This window comes from Pelophylax lessonae (genome assembly GCF_965119305.1).
Source record: "Pelophylax lessonae genome assembly, chromosome: 7".
Lineage (NCBI taxonomy): Eukaryota > Metazoa > Chordata > Amphibia > Anura > Ranidae > Pelophylax > Pelophylax lessonae.
In genome coordinates, this window is record NC_138774.1 from 229022942 (window position 1) to 229038510 (window position 15569).

The 15569-nt window shown below is 45.1% G+C and overlaps 2 protein-coding genes across 3 annotated transcripts in view; one reads left to right on the forward strand and one right to left on the reverse strand.

The window, feature by feature from the left end:
* HAUS7 (HAUS augmin like complex subunit 7) overlaps window positions 1-15569 on the reverse strand; it is a gene marked incomplete at its 5' end in the record, with an annotated part of 217766 nt that overhangs the window by 86681 nt on the left and 115516 nt on the right. For both annotated transcript variants that reach the window (XM_082263028.1, XM_082263029.1), the window contains one exon: window positions 5290-5357. In XM_082263028.1, coding sequence (XP_082119154.1) covers window positions 5290-5357 — 68 coding nt within the window. The remainder of the gene's footprint in view (window positions 1-5289; window positions 5358-15569) is intronic.
* LOC309559661 (deoxyribonuclease-1-like) overlaps window positions 1-15569 on the forward strand; it is a 160041-nt gene that overhangs the window by 12865 nt on the left and 131607 nt on the right. The window lies entirely within an intron of this gene.

Consider the following 15569-nt stretch of genomic DNA (forward strand, 5'->3'; position numbering starts at 1 on the left):
CAGGCTCCTTCAAAAGCCAGGGCCCATAGTCAGTAGGCAAGAGACTACCCTGCAGTCCCCTCCAAGTGCTCCTGTCCCGGTTCGGTTTGTCTCAAAGTTTTGGGATCACAAGTAGCAGCAGTGAAACACAAATACTTTATCTGTGTTGTTTTCAACTTATTTAATGTTCACAGTGCAGAAAGCGGATATAAAAATATAGTTCCCCGCTAAAAATGGAAATTTCGCTTTATGTCCTCCTCCTCCCCTCCTTTTCCTCCTTTCCCACTTTTTGGGTGGGGGTGAGCAGGTATCTGGTTTTGTGAGCTACCTGCTCCCATTTCCACTGGAATTGTCTAGTTGTCCCTCATGCAGCCTTCTGGAAGCACAGCGCAACTCCCGCATGCACAGTTGGAGGCCGGCAGTGAAGCTACTTCCCACAATAAAAATGCCAGCAACAGGGACCTGAAGATAAGTGATGAACCAGCGCCGGGTAAGTGTCCTTTTATTAACCACCGGAAGATTTACCCCCCCTTCATGCCCAGGCAATTTTTTGTGATATGGCACTGCGTTACTTTAACCACTTAAGCCCCGAAGGATTTGGCTGCTCAAAGACCAGGCCCTATTTTGTGATTCAGCACTGCGTGACTTTAACAGACAATTGCGCGGTCGTGCGACGCTGTACCCAAATGAAATTTACGTCCTTTTTTTCCCACAAACAGAACTTTTATTTTGGTGGTATGTGATCACCTGTGCGATTATTTTTTTTTTTTTTGCGCTATAAACAAAAAAAGAGCGACAATTTTGGAAAAAAAAAAAAAAACAGTATTTTTCACATTTTTTTATATGAAATTCTCAAAAAAAAAAAATGTAAAAATCTAATTTTTTTAACATTTTAGGCCAATTTGTTTTCTGCTACATATTTTTGGTAAAAAAAAAAAAAAAAAAAAAAAAAAAAAAAAAAAAATCGCAAGAAGCGTATTTTGTTATTGCGTTTACTAAGGGAAAGATTTATGTAATTTTTATTGTTTTTTTTTTTTTAAACTAGTAATGGCGGCGATCTGCGATTTTTTTTGCAGGACTGCGACATTGCGGCGGACAGATCGGACCCCTGACTGACATTTTTGACACTTTTGGGGGTACCAGTGACATTACTACAGTAATCAGTGCTATAAATATGCACGGTTACTGTAAAAATGACACTGGCAGGGAAGGGGTTAACTTTATTGGTGATCAGTGAGTTAAATGTATCCCTAGGGGCGTGATTCTAACTGTGGAGGGGCGTGGCTTGTGAAGTAACCACAGAGACATACGATCCTACATAGTAGGATCGTATGATCTCTGCAGTTGCTTCAGGGAGAATGACAGACGGCTGTGTGTACATTAGCCGTCTGCCTTTCTCCCTCTCCAGCGGGAGACCGCGAGTGACCGGCGGCTCCGATGTCCGCCGGTCACTCGCGGGGATGTCAGGGAACGAGCGGGGGCTAAAGCTTGCCCCCTGCAGGCCCAGTAGCGGCTGACTACCGCAGTAAATAGCCGTGCGGTGGTCGGCAAGTGGTTAACTGACAACTGCACGGTCGTGCGACGCTGTACCCAAATAAAATTTATGTCCTCTTTTCCCACAAATAGAGCTTTCTTTTGGTGGTATTTGATCACCTTTGCATTTATTTTTTGTGCTACAAAACAAAAAAAAAAAAAATAAAACATTTGAAAAAAAATAAACTTATTACTTTCTGCTATAAAACATTTCCAATAAAAAAAAAAAATTAAAAAAAATTACATTTCTTCATCAATTTAGGCCAATATGTATGCTGCTACATATTTTGGGTAAAACATATCCCAGTAAGTGACGTAAAACTGCTAAAGGTAAGTCGCTAAGTGGTTAAAAGTAGGGATAGACCAATTATCGGGGGCCGATATGCACTTTCCCTGATATATTAGTGTCGGCCCTGGAACTGGCCGATATTGCGGATATTTTTGTGACGTCATTCTGCCTTCTTAGGCCGCCTCCCTCGCCTTGGACACTTGGACAGCCTCGTCTGGAGTTGGGACTAGTCTCACGGGAGTGTATCACAGCTATACACCCACTCAGAGCAGCCCAGTGCCAGCCAGCCACCCACATCCACAGGCCCTGTACCAGCCAGCCACAGGCACTGTATCAGCGAGCCAGCCAGCCACAGGCCCTGTACCAGCCAGCCACCCACCACAGGGTGCCAGCCAGCCACCCACCACAGGGTGCCAGACAACCAGCCAGCCACAGGCACTGTACCAGCCAGCCGCCCACAGGCTCTGTACAAGCCAGCCACCCACAGCCCCTGTACAAGCCAGCCACCCACAGCCCCTGTGCAAGCCACCCACCCACCACAGTGTGCCAGCCAGCCAGCCACCCACCACAGGGTGCCAGACAACCAGCCACTCGCCACAGGGTGCCAGACAGCCAGCCACTCGCCACAGGGTGCAAGACAACCAGCCACCCACAGGCCCTGTAGCAGCCAACCACAGGCACTGTACCAGCCAGCCGCCCACAGGCCCTGTACAAGCCAGCCACCCACAGCCCCTGTGCAAGCCACCCACCCACCACAGGGTGCCAGCCAGCCACCACAGGGTGCCAGCCAGCCAGCCACCCACTACAGGGTGCCAGCCAGCCACCCACTACAGGGTGCCAGCCAGCCACCCACTACAGGGTGCCAGCCAGCCACCCACCACAGGGTGCCAGCCAGCCACCCACCACAGGGTGCCAGCCAGCCACCCACCACAGGGTGCCAGCCAGCCAGCCGCCCACAGCCCCTGTGCCAGCCAGTCGCCCATCACAGGGTGCCAGACAGCCAGCCACCCGCCACAGGGTGCCAGACAGCCAGCCACTCGCCACAGGATGCCAGACAGCCAGCCACCCACCACAGTGTGCCAGCAAGCCAGCCACCCACCACAGGGTGCCAACAAGCCAGCCACCCACCACAGGGTGCCAACAAGCCAGCCACCCACCACAGGGTGCCAGCAAGCCAGCCATTAAGCATTAAGGAAAAATTAACATGTTCAGTACCAGATTTGTGTCAAAAATTGTCTTTACTTTTCAAAATGTACAAAATATTGGCCCATATCGGCCGATACCTATACGTTGTGACCAAAATTTCGGTATCAGCCCTGAAAAAACCATATCGGTCTATCCCTAGTTAAAAGTCAGTATATGTAGCTGCTAACTTTTATTAATTTATTATTTTTTTTTAATGATAGAAGAACCTCTTTAAAAGGGAACCCCCCCAAGATGCTGTGTAAAAGTTCAGTAAAATATATATAAAAAAAAAAAAAAAAAAAAAAAAAAAAAAAAAAAAAAAAACACAGAGCAGGTCGCAAAACACATTAGCATAGGTGAGGAAGACACCTTCCTCCTTCCAGCCAGATCACAGAGAATGCTGAGTAGCCCAAATCTCAGGGGAAGATGATGTTGCACTGTATCTTGAGATTTGGGCTACCAGCATTACCACAGATCTTGTCGGCAGGATATTATCAATTTACCCTCTCCACAGGTTTGTTTAATCCCTTCACGCCAACAGAATGCAAAGATGTGGCCTCGGCTTCAGGGGGGTTGTACCGGGGTGATGCCTGCATCACCCCAGTACCATTATTTAGAGCAGACAGTCGGCTTTCTTGTAATGACAAGCGATGCAGCTGAGCAGCTTGGCTGTCATTACAAAGACATCCCCCCCCCTCTCACTGGCTTCCGCGGCTCGCCCGGGTCTGAGTGACCAGCCTGCACCTCCGCCAGCTGGCTGAAGACCCAAAGCCAGACTCTGCTTTGATCGGGTCTCCCATGATAAAACCTGGAAGCCATGTAATTAACTCACTTCCAGGTACTGGAGCCTTAAAGCCGCCAGATTAAAAAAAAAATAAAATATATATTTTTTTAACGGAGCTAAAATACAGCCCATTATTTAGTATGTGCCTATGCACACAGGCGCGTAAACGAGCGCTGTGCATTCTTCAGTAAAAACAAAATAGAAAAATCTGCATTTTTGGTCAGTAATTTACACCTCATACGTGCAAATGCGCACAAATGGCCATTTACATATAGAACAGAACAAGAATGCGAAAAAAAGTTGTTGAGCATTCGCGCAAATACATTTAAAAAAAAAAAGTCTGAAAAAGTAGATGTGCAAACAGGAGTATCGTGTGCAAGAGGCCTAAAAGTGATGAAAAAAAAATGTTTTTTTTAAATAAACAGTGTAAAAATAAAAAATAAAATAATGAAGAAAAAAAAAAAAAAAAAGTGCCCCATCCCTCCGTGCTCACACCCAGAAGCGAACACACACGCAAGTCGAGCCCGCATATGTAAACAGTGTTCAAACCACACGTGAGGTATCGCTGCAATCGTTCGAGTGAGAGCAATAGTTCTAGCACAAAACCTTCTCTGTAACTCTGAAACTGGTAACCGTTAAGATTTTTTAAAGCATCGCCTACGGAGATTTTTAAAGTACTGAAGTTTGTCGCCATTCCACGAGTGTGTACAATTTTAAAACATGACATATTTGGTATCGATTTATTCGGCGTAACATCATCTTTCACATTATGCAAAAAAATTGGGATAGCCATTTTTAAGCTTTTTTTAATTCATTAAAAAGTCTATTTCCCCCCCAAATAAATTGCGTTTGAAAAACTGCTGCTCAAAAACAGTGTAGCATAACATTTTGCAACGAACGCCATTTTATTCTTTAGGGTCTCTGCTAAAAAAAAAAAATATATAAAAAATATTTGGGGGTTCTAAGTAACTTTTTAGCAAAAAATACTGATTTTAACTTGTAAGCAACATGTCAGAAAAAGGCTTAGGCTCCGAGGGGTTAAGGAAGGGAACCACAACGAACAAGCGCACCATTACCGTTGTGGAAGGATAGATTTAAGGTGAACCTGTGTTTAGACCTAATAAGCGAGTATCTAAAAGACATTACATAGGTTTCAGTATCAGTAGCCTTTAGAGGAGAATGCTATTCCCTATGCAATTGCATGTCAGTGGAGTGAAACGCATTGTAGAGTGAAATGCATTGGGGCGTAGCCTGGCGGGGGTCCAGGCTGAAACTGCCACTTGTCCACACACAGCAGGTCTTGTGCGACTTTCTGGATCTTCTGCTCTTATCGGTCACTTGCTGTCTCTTCACTAGCAAGGAAGAACCGGCAGTGTTTGGCGCCATCGGAGTCGCCCGTGTGACATCAGCCTAACCCTCCCAAGGCTTTGGGGCTACTACGGATTGTGTCAAGGTATGCGACCATACTTGCAGGCAGGGATATAAAATACACAAACCGTTTCACCAGCAGAAAAAGTACCTTTTATTTTCATTTCTCCTTCAGATTCTTTCAAGGCGGAGAACTGCTCTTGAAGTGGAGGGTAAACCCTTATAAAAGAAAAGAATTCAGAATGAATAAATATTTTACTTTCCGCAGGGACATAAACATAGCTTCAAATATTTTATTGACAAAGAGAACTTTCATGTGAATATGTAGAATAAGAATAGTAACAGTTTTATATCCAAACATAAAAATTAACTATACATATTTAAAGTAAACCTGTTTGTACTTAAAGGGTATGTAAGTCCCAAAACAAAATTGTAATATATTGCAGGTTACCAGTCCTTAGGTGTGGTGGCTGCATTCGTTTTTTCTTTTAAAAAAATGTCTGCACCTCGTATTTCTGTGCATAAAACACTTCCTGTACCTGGGTGGCTACACTCACTTCTCTGATGCATTAATGGGGGCGGCCATGGTTGTCACACAGGCTGGACTTCAGATCTGTCTTTGATTATTTCTATTACTTGGGGAGTGATTAGATTAAAAGTTTACAGAAGAAAGATTTGATTTTTTTTTTATCTTTATGTCAGCTCAGAGTGACAAGGATACTTCCATTACTGGCACAATCAGCAGGTATTTTTTTTTTTTTCTTGCTGAAAATGTTTAGCAAAAAAAGAAAACATGAATGCAGGCACCACATCAAAGGACTGGTAAGCTTAAAGCGTATTAACAGCAACATTTTTAAATTGAAATAACAAACATGTTATTTCGTTTGTCCCAGAGCGGCCCTGCTAACTTTGGCAATAAGGCAGGTGCACAGGCTCATTCCCGAGCAAGAATACACGTGTCCATAGACCCACACAGCGTGGCTTGGCCCCGTTCCCTCATACAGGATTTGATTGACAGCAGCAGGCACCAATGCCTCCCGCTGCTGCCTCTGTGCTTGGGAAAGGCACAGCGCTGGATCAACAGAGAAGCCAGGCAAGTATCTGGGGGTGCCGAGGGGGGGGGTCACTGGAAGTTTTTTTTTACCTTAATGCATAGCATGTATTAAGGTAAAAAACCTCAAGCCTTTAGAACCACTTGAAATAAAGAAAAAAAAAATGAACCTTTCTATAACAGTACTAATAGGCTCATTGCATCCACATGGTCTGTCTATGCCAGTATGGTCTGCCTATGCCAGCAGAACCATTATTCTGCAACCTGATCTTTCCTGACAGTGCCAAGTGCTGGTTCCTGTGACTCCGGCAAGTCCCTGCTGACCTATCATTTTGATGGGGGGAGGACAGGCCGGACATGACAGAGATCCCCGTGTGGCGATCTTACCAGCAAGTGGGAGTGGCTGCCTGTCAAAAACAGGTACCTGCTCCCCCTCAAAAAAGTGCCAAATGTGGCAGTGGAGGGGAGGGTGTGAACAAGTGGAGCTTCCTCTTTTGGGTGAAGCTCCACTTAACAAAATATCATCTACAGCATATCCATGCCATTTGGGTGTCTTCGTTTAAAGGAGAAATTCACCTTTTGTAACACATTACACCCATATTTGTAACATATTACCCCTGCACCTCCCCGATCGCCCATTCTGACAGCTAGAGGGGGATCTTCTCTGTTCTGTGAATAGGAAAACTACAAGGTCCAAGAGCCTTTGTGGTAGTTCATTCATGCTTCCTGTCACAGTGTAACTGCCTTTCTGTATCAGAGGTACAGCCAGACACATACACAGACAGCCTGCACAGCCATGGCATTACACCCACAAACTGCAGATCATGGGTGCAATGCTTTACAGGTCCATGAGAGCTTCAATTACTAACATTTTTTCAAAAGACAAAAGGATTCCCTTAGCATTGCTCTGTGAGAATGGTGATGTAGACAGTGAAGAAAAGCAGAAGTTAGGTCAGAGCTTCACTTTAGTACCTGTATGCAATATTTGCATAGCTGGGTGCACTGGGTTCCTGGATGTTGGAGGACATTGATGATGACAGAGGTGTCTGCCTTACTATGCTGGGAACAGTTCAACAAGTTTACCTTGGTCTGCTTTCAGAAATGTGTGGGCAACAACTGCTCTTCTATATTGATCCTGACGGGGTCCCTTTAACCACTTCCCGCTCGCCCAATAGGCGATTGACGGCGGGAAAGTGGTTGCATTATCCTGACCAGACGTCATATGACGGCGGCAGGATAATGCGCTCTACGCGCCCCCTGGTGATCGGTGATGCGGCGTGTCACACTGACAAACCGCATCTCCGATCTCGGTAAAGAGCCACTGACATAGGCTCTTTGCCATGTTACCAGCTGTGTCCAATCACGGCTGGTCACATAGTACACAGGAAGAGCCGTTGATCGGCTTTCCTCAGTACGTGCCCGACAAGCACGCGTATAGGAGAGCCGATCTGTGGCTCTCCTGACGGGGGGGTCTGCACTGGTAATCAGATCGTTGATTACCAGTGCAGACCCTCATGGGGGGGGGGGGGGGTGCCACTAGAACCACCAGGGATGCCCACCCATGACCCCAGGGATGCCCCCCATGACCCCAAGGAATGCCCACTATGGCCACCAGGGATGGCAATCAGGGCTCAGGGAGCCCACCAGTGCCCTCCCCATCAGTGCTGCCCACCAGTGCCCATCATTGCCTTCTATCAGTGCCGCCCACCAGTGCTCATTATTGCCCACCAGTGCCGCCTATCAGTGCTCATCAGTGCCGCCTATCAGTGCCACCCATCAGTGCCCACCAATGCTGCATATCAGTGCTACCCATCAGTGCCACATATCAGCGCCCATCAGTGCCGCATATCAGTGCCACCCCATCAGTGCAGGAAAAAACGTATTTACAAAATTGTATAACTTTTTTTTTTTTTTTTTTCAAAACTTTTCGGCCTTTTTTTTTTATTTGTTTAGCAAAAAAGAAAAAAACCTTGCGGTGATCAAATACCACCAAAAGAAAGCTCTATTTGTGGGGGGGAAAATTACATAAATTTGGTGTAGGTACAGTGTTGCATGACCGCTAAAAGCTGAAAATTGGCCTGGGCAGGAAGGGAGTGAAAGTGCCCAGTATTGAAGTGGTTAAAGAAACCCTGTTGCCAGTCTATTCATTTCAACAACAATCTTCCCATAAAAAAATCACGTGCACTTTTAAAATGCATTGGGTCTATCCCAGCTGCTATTTTTCAGCGCAGCCCCAACACACAGATAAGGCAAAATGTCTTCTTTGAAATAGTATCAATGCACGCAGGCCTTTTTTTTGTAATGCAGGAACCACCACATTGCAGCCCCTGCTATGGTAAAATGATAAATCTAAGTGTATTGAAATGTCATGATATTTCAATAAAGTTCTCTGGGGGCAATACACAGATTGGCACACTGAAGGAGATTTACTAAAACTGCAGCACACAGAATCTGGTGCAGCTTTGCATTGTAACCAATCAGCTACTAACTTCAGCTTGTTCAATTAAAATTAAGGTTGAAAATAAAACCTGGAAGCTGATTGGTTTCTATGCACAGCTGCACCAGATTCTGTGTGCATCAATTTTAAGTAAATCTCCCTATGTTTTTGAGCGCACACTACAAGCTGTGCATTCGCTGGTGTGAACGAGCCCTCAATGTGTTTTAGGCAATTTTATCACCTATAAAAGCCTCTCTTGTGTAGACATACAAAAGCCCTGAGACTGCTATTGGGCACCTCTATCTTGGATATGACGTCAGCAGACTAAGGGCTGACATTCAGCTAACAATCTAATTTTCCCCTTCATTCAACGCCCAGGCTGCTACATAAAAGAGTATGTAAACAGGCAAGGGGGGAAGAGGAGCTGGGCCAGCACAGACAACATTTAGACACTCCCAGATAAGGAGAGGGCTAGCAAGTTTTCGAAACGTAGAGCTTAATTGATAAAATTCCCTGTGAGATTTCCCTAAGTGAAAATGTCCAAATTGAGCTCAATTAGCCATTTTTCCTCCCCGGTGTCATGTGACTATTTAGTGTTCCAAGGTCTCAGGTGTGAATGGGGAGCAAGTGTATTAAAATTTGGTTTTATCGCTCTCACTCTCTCATACTGGTCACTGGAAGCTCAACATTGCACAGAATCTAAAACAAAAGAATTGTTGCTCTACATAAAGATGGCCTAGGCCAGGGATCTCCACACTACGGCGCTCCAGCTGTTGTGGAACTACACATCCCATGAGGCATTGTAAAACTGACATTCACAGACATAAGTAGGCATGATGAGAATTGTAATTCCCAAACAACTGGAGTGTAATAGTTTGGAGACCCCTGGCCTAGGCTATAGGAAGATTGCCAAGACCCTGAAACTGAGCTGCAGCACGGTGGCTAAGACCATACAGCAGTTTACCAGGACAGGTTCCACTCAGAACAGGCCTTGTCATGGTCGACCAAAGAAGTTGAGTGCACATGCTCAGCGTTATATCCAGAGGTTGTCTTTGGGAAATAGACGTATGAGTGCTGCCAGCATTGCTGCAGAGGTTGAAGGGGGGTAAGCCTGTCATTCCTCAGACCATATCTTGCACACTGCATCAAATTGGCCTGCATGACTGTCGTCCCAGAAGGAAGCCTATTCTAAAGATGATGCACAAGAAAGCCTGAACAAAGTTTGCTGAAGAAAAGCAGAGTAAGGACATATTCCTGGAACCATGTCTTATGGTCTGATGAGACCAAAATAAACTTATTTGGTTCAGATGGTGTCAAGCGTGTGTGGCGGTAACCAGGTGAGGAGTAAAAAGACAAGTGTGTCATGCCTACAGTTAAGCATGATAGTGAGAGTGTCATGGTCTGGGGCTGCATGAGTGCTGCCGGCACTGGGGGGGCTACCGTTCATTGAGGGAACCATGAATGCCAACATGTACTGTGATATACTGATATACAGTGATATACTGAAACAGAGCATGATCCCCTCGCCTCGGAGACTGAGCCGCAGGGCAGTATTCCAACATGATACTGACCTCAAAACACACCTCCCAAGACGACCACTGCCTTACTAAAGAAGCTGAGGGTAAAGGTGGAGCATCTGTGGGGCATCCTCAAATGGAAGAGCGTAACTTCCACCAGCTCCATGATTTCGTCATGGAGGAGTGAAAGAGGACTCCAGTGGCAACCTGTGAAGCTCTGGTGAACTCCATGCCCAAGAGGGCTAATGCAGTTCTGGAAAATAATGGTGGCTATACAAAACTTTGACACTTTGGACATATACACTTAGGGGTGCAGTCACATTTGTTACCAGCAGTTTAGACGTTAATGGCTGTGTGTTGAGTTATTTTGAGGGGACAGCAAATTTACACTGTTATACAAGTTGTACACTCACTAATTTACATTGCAGAAAATTGTAATTTCTTCAGTGTTGTCATATGAAAAGATATAATAAAATATTTACAAAAAGGTGAGGGGTGTACTCACTTTTGTGAGATACTGTACTATGTAATGATGTTATTTTGAAGTAGGGATAGACCGATTATTGGCTAGGCTGATATATCGGGGGTCGATATGCAGTTTCCCCAATATATCGGTATCGGCAACTGGCCGATATTTTTGTGGCATCATTCTGCCTTCTTAGGCTGCCTCCCTCGCCTTGGACAACCTCAACTAGTCTTGCAGGAGTGTATCAAAGCCATACACCCACCCACAGCAGCCGAGTGCCAGCCAGCCATCCACAGGCCCTGTACCAGCCAGCCACCCACAGGCCCTGTATCAGCCAGCCACCCACAGGCCCTGTACCAGCCAGCCACCCACAGGCCCTGTACCAGCCAGCCACCCACCTACCACAGGGTGCCAGCCAGCCACTCACCATAGGGTGCCAGACAGCCAGCGTCCCACAAACAGGGTGCCAGAAAGCCAGCCACCCACATGCCCTGTACCAGTTGGCCGCCCACAGGCCCTGTACCAGCCAGCCACCCACCTACCACAGGGTGCCAACCAGCCAGCCACCACAGGGTGCCAGCCAGCCAGCCACCACAGGGTGCCAGCCAGGCAGCCATCCACCACAGGTTGCCAGCCAGGCAGCCATCCACCACAGGGTGACAGCAAGCCAGCCAGCCACCCACCACAGGGTGCCAGAAAGCCAGCCATTAAGCATTCAACAAAAATTAACATGTTCAGTACCAGATTTGTGTAAAAAACTGTCTTTATTTTTCAAAACCTTAAATGTACAAAACATCAGCCCATATCGGCCGATACCGATACGTTGTGACCAAAATATTGGTATCGGCCCTGAAAAAAAACCATATCGGTCTATCCCTAGTTTGAAGATTATTTCATATTTCCCTTTGTCAAGGACCATGAAGCCATTTTGCTATGTATGTATTTTTATTCTGAGTTTCTATGTTAATATGTTAGGAGGAGTTATGTGTCAACTATAGGGTAAAACCATATATCAGGGTTCATACACATTTTTACCAATAAAATTCCATGACTTTTCCATGACTTCAAGTAAATATTCATGAAATGTCTATGTATACATGTTAAATAAGAAGAAAATCCATGTCACACCCAGCATATTTTTACTAAAATAAAATGACAAGCTTTGTAGTGTACAGTAGAATATGAAATATTTATTTAAAGAACGCTTGCACAGTAACAACGTTTCATAACACAATACATCAAAACCTGAGAACCGCTTAGAAATGGATTAACGTAATCCACGGGAGATATGAATTAACAAATCAGGGGAAGCAACTAAAAAATAAATAAAGTGTCCAGCAACACTGTCCTGAACTTAAAGTGCCATAAATTGACCTGATAACAGTCTTTAACAAGTTTAAACTTAAACATTGCCCAAAAACAGTAAGGCGGACACGGTTGGATTTGCTGATTAAGGTCAGATTGCCTGAAGATTCAGCCTTTTCAGAATATTCATCCGCTGATTTCTCAAGAGCACAAAATGTCGGCCTCCATCCTAGCCCTCTTTTTTTTCAAATCTTCCAGCTCATCTGTGAAAGCCTTCCTCTTTAATTCAACAGCTTGTTGTTCTTTCTCTTCTCTTTATCCAGGTACTTCTGCCTGGCTCCTGCAGCTGAAAAGAGCAGATCTGACATGGTCAACAATGAGCCTCTGAGCCACCAGAGATCTTTCCCTCCGATTCTCAACTATTAATTCTTTGTTGATTGAAAAACCTCTTTCGATGCTTGCCTGACCATGTGATAAGACCAGAAGAAGCTTCACCACATTCCACACTCTGGAAAGTGATGGTTTTGTTCCATTGTCTCATACAGCAGGGTGTCCACTCAAGGAGTTTTGGGGTCAATCCCTGAACTTAACCTGAAGAGCAGCCAAATCACAAAACTCTCTAAGGATATCATCGCACACTGCCTCATTTACATGTTTAGCCTCAACAAGTATGTGCAACATCCTTCTCATTTGAGTTAAGCAGAGTTCCTTACTTCCAGCCATGCGTTTTGGGTCAAGGCACTGCATGCTTCTCACTAACGTGTGATGCACTGGAGCCTTTTTCAGCAACTTGTCAAGGAGTGTGATCAAGTATTTCTTGCAGTCCATCTTAATCTCTGCCTATCTGAAATTTTTTTGGAAGACTTGAGTTGGGTCAGAGTGGCTTCTGCTGCAAACCCAATGTCAATCTTTGAACTGTCCTTGTGCAGACTGATGTCTTGATAAGGGACATGGAGGAGCTTTAGGCTCGGTTTACACTTGTGCGATGCGGGAACGCTGCGAATATGCAGCGTGATCCCGCATCGCATCCACACATCTGGCAGTTCACACTGCCATATGCGATACGCAGGGGGTGTCAATTAAATGTTAACGACACCCCCAGTTTGATCGCATATCGCAGTGCGATCTGACAGTACGCACAGAATCAGATCGCACAAGTGTGAACCACTGTGCGATCCGATTCTGAGGCGGCTCAAAAAAAAAATGCCTCATGTGCGTGTTTGAACTCGCACCCGCACAGGAGATCGCATGTAATGAAGGAGCAGTGCGCTCCGAATTACATGCGATCAGCGCATCCGCAATAATGTGAACAGGCACTTAGAGTGGATGTGGCCTCTTCCAGATGCTTTTCCTTTAGAAATCGTCCCATGATGCCTATGAAAAAGTAAAATTAAGTGATTTTATTCTTCAGTTTGATAACTTATTTTGCTAATTTACAAGCCAAATTGTAATGCACTGCAGTGTATATAATTTTAAAGTAAATAAACATTATTAGCTTTTACACAATTTATGTTTATCCTTACCTTTAATCAGTTTGTACATATCACCGGAGAGAAACGGCAGCATTGGTTGGTCAGACCGATACATGAATATTCCCACTTTCACTGGGAAGAGAGGATCAGCACAGCGCATCTTCATCTCTTCAAATGACTTTACTGTTGGATTGGGTAGTTTCCCTCTCTCTACCATCTCAATGTATTGTTTGACTTGTGGCCAGAGTTGCAATCCTCTTTCTGAAACGTTGACATCCTAATCCTCCGGTGCTTACAAAATTTAAGCATGGGAGTTTTACAACCGGTTGCTGTCATAAAATCCTTGTGACGTGCAGGGAAACCATGGAACAGCCAATACAAGCTAGAGAGTCCGTGTTAAACTTCCCATCCGGTGGATTTACATCCATCTCTCAACGCATTGTGCAGTGTGTGCCACCCGCACGAACCAATGTTAATTAGGGACTTTCCCGCATCTTCCTGCACTTGCTTCTGGAGTATTTTGAATACTTTCCAGTTGACGTGCAGTCCGTCCATTGAGATCTTGACAAGATTCTTGATTCCGATCTCTGAGAGCAAATTATTCATTTTTTCAGTGATGTCTTCAGCTGATGAATGGCCCATGAACTCTGAGCCGATGTATGTAGTTTTCACCTCGGACCCGTTCCATAGCCTGACATGCATGTCTAACTGTTTAGACTGTAAATAGTGATTGAGGCTTTCATCAAAGAGCATAACATAGACACTTTGCTTTGATACATCTGCCAAAGTCAGTTTCTTAAAATAAGGAGCCAGTCCAAAAGTGCATAAATATGAGCACTTGTGTTCGCCGCATGCAAAGCTGGCCACCATCTTGCTGTCTGGGAACATAGTCTGAAAAAAGCTGCCCTGTGCCTTCACAAGACTTGTACGAATAGTGCAAATTAGCCACCTTTAGCGCCCACAGTACCTCTGCAGTTAGGGTTTCGTTTCTGGTCCCTTGTTTTACAGTGGATGAGATGGAAGCACCGCTGCTGTAGCTGGGAGCCGGTGTCACTTCAGGCACACGGGTAAAAAAGCCAGCGATCGGATTGGAAGCTGTCGAGTACGCAGCTGCAGACTGGTACTTTGCACCTTTAGTGTGGCTAGACAGCGCTGTGTCTCCCATGTTCGAAACGTGGTAATGTACAAATGTGTCAAACGTTTTACGACACAGTGTACATTTAGCACGTTCCAGGTCCTGATCTTTCTCCAGCCACCTCTCATACTTTTCATCATGAAGCCATACATTTTTAAAGCTGCATTTCCCTGGCATTGCTACACACTAACGTTAGCTGAAACTGCGTTACCCCCATAAAGTTAACTATTGTAATTTGACTAATATACTGGAGAAAGAAGATTAATGGGCGCTCCTGCTTGGGGATAAAGCTTCAGTTCAGGCAGTCATGATGGAGGTGCAGCCGGACTGGTATGGATGGCACAGATGCACAAATGCGGCGCTTACTCTTAGGCCAAAGCCACAGTCCCACGAACAGGCAGAAAAGACAGAAAGTCAGTGGAGCAGATGAAAATAATTTTATTGACACATTTTACATGGTGTAAGAGTCTATCTGCATAGGTAGGCGTCCTTCCGGGTCATCAGTGTTTCCCTGAGACTGGCCAGTAGCAGCCGGGAGATGACACTAGAGAACCAATCAGGGGATTTACTTCTGATCGAGGCAGCGGTGAAGCACATAAGTCACTGGAGGGCCACATGAACGTGATGAAGGGAGCGGTTCACGCATGCTCCGAAACCCGTTACCGTACCACCGCGTCATCACGTTCATGCGGCCCTCCAGTGACTATGCGCTTCATGTAATTTGTATGTGTCAATAAAATTATTTACATCTGCTCCACAGTTGCGCCTTTCTCTTTTCTGCATATGAACAAATTCCATGACTTTTCCAAAACTTTGTGGGGTTCAGTTGTTTTGCAAACCTTTCCCAGGCCTGGAAATTTACATTTTAAAATCCCATGACTTTTCCAGGATTTTCATGCCCGTACGAACCCTGATATATGCAAAAGTGGGTGTTACTTTTATATTTAAAATTATTACCTTCTTGGGATACACTTTTTGCTGTCATAGTCTATACATACAGTATAAAAGACATCTATATCAATAGATTATTACAGAGAAGAGGAAAGAA